This window comes from Tinamus guttatus, unplaced genomic scaffold (genome assembly GCF_059628265.1).
Source record: "Tinamus guttatus ecotype Peru unplaced genomic scaffold, ASM5962826v1 Tinamus_guttatus_pri_ptg000357l, whole genome shotgun sequence".
Lineage (NCBI taxonomy): Eukaryota > Metazoa > Chordata > Aves > Tinamiformes > Tinamidae > Tinamus > Tinamus guttatus.
Window position 1 is genome coordinate 331,219 of NW_028288891.1, and position 5,790 is coordinate 337,008.

Sequence of the window (5,790 nt, forward strand, 5' to 3'; positions counted from 1 at the left end):
CTGCTGGGGGCCCAGGTGACCAGGGCTGTTGCCAGTGCGGTGGGCGAGCTGCCCGCCACCAGGAGCCACCAAACCAGCAGTGTCGCTGGTAAGTGTGTGCCACAGAGCCCTTTGGCTTGACTCTGCCTCAGTGCTAAGTTGGCTACGCCGCTGCTTCGGGTCCCCTCTGGGAGGCTCCACGTCTGTCCAACCCATCCCACCTTGCCCAGGCCAAGCGGCCCTCAAATAACAATGCAGTCATGTTCAGAGTGGGAATTCTGGAGACACCACATATGCTACCTACAAATGGCATGTCCTTGTGCGGTCTGGTGGCACAGCCAAAGTGCTGCTCCGGAGTGGGGCTCAGGACATTCCTCCCAAGGGCACAGGGCTTCACGTGGAGACCCAGCTTCTGGCACCGTAGCAACCAGACCTCACTTCCCTCTGCTTTGCTGCCTCAGGGAGGATGTTCCGCCTTCCGGAGCACCTGGCCGTGCTGCTGACGGTTTTATGGAGCTGGCTTGTCGCATGTCTTTCGGCCATGTGAGTATCATCCCTTCTGCGCCTCTGGAGCACAGAAGAGCCCTCTGCTTTGATTTCAAGGGCAAGCTGGTCTGCTATCCATCTGCTTGTCCATGTCTCTCCACGCTTTCCCTGGAGCCCTTGCTGCCAGCAAGCTCTGCCTGTGCTGATGGAGGCAGCTCACGGAAAGCAGGGGTGTGCTGGAGTGGGCCCTTGCCCACAGCTTGAAACTTGCCTAACCCACACAACTCCCCCTTTTCTAGGCAAAATTCCATCTGCAAGAAGAGGAAGCTCTTTGGAATCCTCATGGCACTGATCCCTGTGGCTCTTGGTGAGTCTTTGTGAGCAAAGAGCTGTCAGCTTTGCTGTTCTGCACTCCAGGGAGCTCCAGGCGTGTTGTCCACAGGCCAGGGGTTCACCCTTGCGCTAGGCCGTGCTCCAGATGCTCTCGGTATTAGGAAGCGCCAGCCCCTTGGGCACAGAGCTCCTTCCTCCTGTGCAGCTTCCCTCTTTAGTTGGCATGTGCAACCTCGCGTGGCCCAACGCCTGCCTCAGAATGTCCAAATCAAAGCTAGGCAACACGGGGGGGACTGTGCCAACCCTTCAGGGCTGCAGCCACGTCTCCCATGTGCCACTGTGCCTCTCTCTGCAGCATTTCCCTTCCGCCTCCCTACCGCAAAGCTCTTGGCACCCATGGTTGGCAGAAAGCACCAGGCCTCTAGCAATCCATTACCATTACTCTAGTGGTCATTACCAAGACCATTACCATTAATGATAATGACCAAGGTCATTACCATTTTTTGGTGCTCCGAATTGCAGTTGCTCTTTATTGGCCCGTGAGTCCTGAGAGTCTCCACGACTGGACGACGTGGGCACAAGACAAGCCGCAGGTCAGTCAGTGCGGGACAGGCACCTCCTGCAAAGACCACTCAAGGCCCAAGCGCTCCGGAGACTTGCAGAGTGAAGCTCTGCAAGCTTCCTTCTGCCAAAGGCATGCAACAGCTTCTGCTGGGCCTTCCTCCTGAAGGCTCCCTGTGAAGCCCCACAGCTCTCCCAGGATTTCTGTTCATGGAGACCTTTTGCCTTCCAGGAGATGCTGAAATTGTTTACACCGGCACCGGACACAAAGGCCAACGGGTGAGACACTTGCTGGCGCAGGACTCGTGGCACGCACTAGTGTCAGCGGAGCGTGCGCCGCTTGCCCTCCCAGGCCGTCTCTCTTTTCCTTGCCTCTGGCTTTTGTTTAGGCTGGAGGGAGAGGGGAGGGGAGCACCACAACATCAAAAGGGCACAAAACAAAAGGCACCATGCACGGGCCCCTCTCCTCTTCTCCGAGCTCGCATGTGCTCCTGGCAGGGGTGAAAGCTCGCTAACAGCTGCTGCTCCTGTCTGCAGGGACTTGCTGAATAGGCTGCAGGAGCAAGACAGGGAGATGCAGCTTCTCAGGGAGGAGCTGTCTCTCCTCACCAGGCAGCTCGGACATCTGAAGCAGGTGATGTTCCATTTTGTGCCTGAAGCCTTGCATGGGCAGACTTTGTCGCCTTCTTGCTTGGGCTGACTCTGTTTAATGTAAGGAAACCTAGTCTCTGAAAGTTACCTGAATGCATGGGGGTGCTCTAGAAGCATTTCCTGCCTGCCTTTCCTGCACCTATGCCTGGCCCTCCTGCTGCTGCAAAGTTTTCTGCAGCGGCACCTGCTCTTGCCTTTTGCTCTGCTGTGTGGCCTTGTTCAGAAGCAGCCTTGCCTCTGTTGCTTGCTTTAAGAATGGGCCGCTTGTAGCTTGTAGCTCTGGCCTGGCCCCGGGAGCAGTGGGGAGACACTTGTGTGCCCAGTTGGCCCTGGCAGGGCCTAAGTCCATCTGCAGCCTGAGCTTGGAGGAGGCTGGAGAGACGGCTGGGGGACCTGGCTTATGGGGCACAAGGCTTGCAGACAGGCACATGTTTGCCGAGAGCTCGTGCGTCTCCTCAGGAAGCCCTGGGCCTTTGGGCTCTAGCCACAAGGTCTGCATTGGCCTTGTGGGCACAGGCTCTCCCCTCACATCTGTGGTAGGACTCAGGAGTCGTGCAGCACTGCCTGCTGACGTGGTCCTTTTCTGTGTTCCCTTGTGTCTTTGTCAGCAAGTGCAGCAAATGAGGGAGGCCATGGTTGTGGAGCCCGCAGGACATGGCTTGCCGATGGCAGACTGGGCCCTGCAATCCTCAGGTATGGCGCCACGAAGGCAAGGGTGCCGGGGCTGTGCTCGTGTATGGCACTTGCCAAAGGGCGCTGTGCTGCAGGCCCTGCTCAGCAGCACCACCCCGATGCCGTGAGCCATGGTAAGGGGCTCAAGAGACAGGCGGTCACGACGGGCTCTCGGACTGCCGCCCTGTGCCACCTTCGCGTCCTTTGCTGCTGCCTCTGGCACCGCCCTGCCGCATTTCTGTGCTGACAGAGGCTCTCCTGGTTTGCACAGCATTGCCCTGAGGATCAAGTGGGAAGGGCTGCCCTGTCCTCTGCTGCCCACACAGCAGGCCCTGCGCTTTGCTCTGCTCTCCTTCTCACTGGGGTGAGCCCTCGCTGTCTGCCCCCACCTGCAGAGCTCTCTTTTCCTGCCTCTGTGGGAGAGAAGCCGAGGCTGCTCTCAAGGAATCTCCCTTCTCCTAGGCAGCAGAGCCCCTCACAAGGGATGTAACTGCATGCAACAGTGACAGGCACAGCTGGCACGCAGGCTCACAAAGACTCCTTGAGCACCAGGCGTGCGCTGCCCCACGGTGAGCACATGGGTCTCCTTTCAGGTGCCACAATTGATGTGCAGAGAACCTCCAGCAATGCCGCGCTGGCAGAGAATTGGCTCTGCAGTGTATTTTGGCTCCTCTGCACCACCAACCCTCCCGAGACTATTCTAAAGGTACTGTAGCAGAAAAACCACATCCTTGCTGCCCGAGTTGCTTCCTCTGAAGTGGCAGAAGAGCAAGGCCCAGGGCATTGGCCCTCCGTACAGCACTCTCGCTCAACTCCCTGCCATTGCTTGTGCTCCTGGCACCTCAATGCTGACTTGCTGGAAAGCAGCGCTCCCCTCTGCGGCAGGACTCACATGAACTCATCTGTGTGGCCGCAGCGTGCCCACAAGCCTCGTGGCCCTGGCTTGCAGCTGGGGTAAGCCGTTTCTCCCTACATTGCCCACTTGCCTACCTGCTCTCTGACAGTGCCTTGGAGGACGTTTCTGTGCCCGGGCCTGGAGTCAGCTGTGCACTAGCCCTTCTTACATGCCCTAGCCAGCTTCCTTTTGTAAGCAACACTGAGAGTGCACTTAAGCAGGTGGGGAAAAAGGCCTGCTGCTTCTGCCCCTTGCCTCCCACCCACGCCTTCACTGAGGGGCAGCAATACGAGCCAGCGACAAAGGGCTGCCGTCTTCCTGCCTGCAGGAGCAGGAGCAGGTGCTGTTGCCGGCACTCCTTCACCATTCATTGCTGTTGCCTTCTGCTTTCAGACGGACCTCACTCCAGGACAGTGCTGGCCCTTCCAAGGCTCTCAGGGCCACGTGGTCATTAGGCTGCCTGCACCAGTCTGGCCCACTGCTCTGGCTGTGCAGCACATTGCAAAAGCACATTCGCCCTCTGGGAGTGTCAGCAGTGCCCCCAAAGACATCGCTGTCTCGGTAAGGGCCTGTCGTGCAAAGCCGCCTACCAGCTGGCTGTGGGGAAAGGGCTGAGCAGGGGCTGTCTTGTCCCTGCTCCCCTGCTAGGAGAGGCTACGCACTGCACCCTGCTGAGCCCGGCACTGTCCTAAGGGCACCTTTCAAGCCCTGGCCTGCCTTTGGGCTCTCAGGATGGGTGCAGCGCTTTGCGGACAAGCCTCTGAAGGGAGGGCTGCAGCCGAAAAGGCCCTCGGGAGGGGCAGCTGCATCACAGCCCATGGGCAGGCTGCTGCTGCAAGCGAGGGTGAGGGCAGGGATGGGGCATCCCGGGCCCTGAGCGTGCTGCGCCTTTGCCCTTGCTGGCGTCGCGCCTCACCTGCTGCCCTTGTGCTTGTCTCGCAGGGACTGGACGACGAAGGACACGCCGCTCTGCTCGGCACCTTCGTCTACGACATTGAAAGGGAGGTCCTGCAGCTCTTCCCACTGATGGTACGGCAAGGGTGTGCACACAACACCGGGGAGGAAGGCGGCTGTGTGGGCAAGTCTGTGGCAGAGCGAGGGCCCACACTGGGTGGCTGTAGGGGCAGAGCATGCTGAGTCCCAGACGAGAGGGACACGTGCCACTGCAAAGGCTGAGCAGAGGCCGGCTGTGTTAAGGAAAGTAAAAGCAGATGGCAAACAGGGCCAAGGCATGGGCACCGACATCCCCGGAGCTCCCCAGCTGCACCCACCGCTTTTGGCAGAGCCAGTGGTGTCCGTGGTGCTTCACCCGCAGGGAGCCTGTGCTTTGTCCAGAAACATGGGTGCCTGACAGGCAAACACAGTGCGCAGCATCACTGAGCCTCAGGTTTCCACAGGTGCTCTTGCCACCTTCCTGAGAGCAGGAATTTGCTTTTGAGCTGCAGCGGAGTCTTTGCGAGCCCGAGGAAAGGAGGGCCAAGAGGGAGTAGGAAGCTCCCTCTCTTGAGAGCGTTGGTGTCATTTCCTGAGCACAAGTGTGGCTTAAAAAGGATCTATGCTACTTGCTCTTGTTGCTATTTATGTCCCAGTAATGCTGTTTCTTTTGCTTACTTTCTTGTTGCAGAGTCATCATCACAAAGCATTTCAGTACATAAAAATCCAGGTGGAGAGCAACTGGGGAAATCCAGACTACACCTGTATCTATCGAGTGCAGGTGCATGGAAAAAGAGCATCGCAGCACTAATGCTGCTGGCTTTTCTTCAAAAGAATAAAAGAAAGAAAAGGAGAAAAGAAAGAATGTTGTGTCTCTTGTGTTTGGGATGGAGCAGGGCATTTCCTAGGTGCTCTCCAAAGGAACAGGTTGCCTCCTTTCACACGCCACTTGGTCTGTTCTTGCTGTGGACGGGAGTGCAGCTTGAGAGGAGAGGTGAAGGGGCCTCTCCATATGAGCTTGGAGGACACATGAGCTTGGTGGACACGCGCAAAGCAGTAAAGCAGAAAATACAGCATTTCCTTGCTTGGCCAGAAAATGGCCAGATTGCTGTGTCATACAGCAATCTCATGCAGACAAGAAGAAACCTCTCCAGCCTTCAATAACAAATCCTCTGCCAAGCAACATAGGAGTAATGTACTTACAAGGGGGACTTCGACTGTGTGTCTTGCTGCCTGGCAGTTCTGTTCTTCGCCTGTTTGTTCTTCATTGCACTCCTGCT

General features: G+C 57.5%; 1 protein-coding gene across 1 annotated transcript; it reads left to right on the forward strand.

Annotated features, from left to right (window-relative positions):
* The first annotated feature begins 445 nt into the window (after positions 1-445).
* Positions 446-5,321, forward strand: LOC148593628 (SUN domain-containing protein 3-like). Its single transcript, XM_088530140.1, has 8 exons — positions 446-522; positions 765-832; positions 1,321-1,391; positions 2,619-2,703; positions 3,276-3,388; positions 3,971-4,138; positions 4,520-4,606; positions 5,202-5,321. Exons 1-8 carry the CDS (start codon positions 446-448, stop codon positions 5,319-5,321), a joined length of 789 nt encoding a protein of 262 aa, XP_088386266.1.
* Positions 5,322-5,790: the final 469 nt, after the last annotated feature.

Bases quoted from the DNA above. Each gene is read 5' to 3' on its own strand.
- LOC148593628 (XM_088530140.1), top strand. From the start codon at position 446: ATGTTCCGCCTTCCGGAGCACCTGGCCGTGCTGCTGACGGTTTTATGG. The intron at 2,704-3,275 runs GTATGGCGCCAC...GTCTCCTTTCAG, and splicing joins CTGGGCCCTGCAATCCTCAG to GTGCCACAATTGATGTGCAG. The intron at 4,139-4,519 runs GTAAGGGCCTGT...CTTGTCTCGCAG, and splicing joins CCAAAGACATCGCTGTCTCG to GGACTGGACGACGAAGGACA.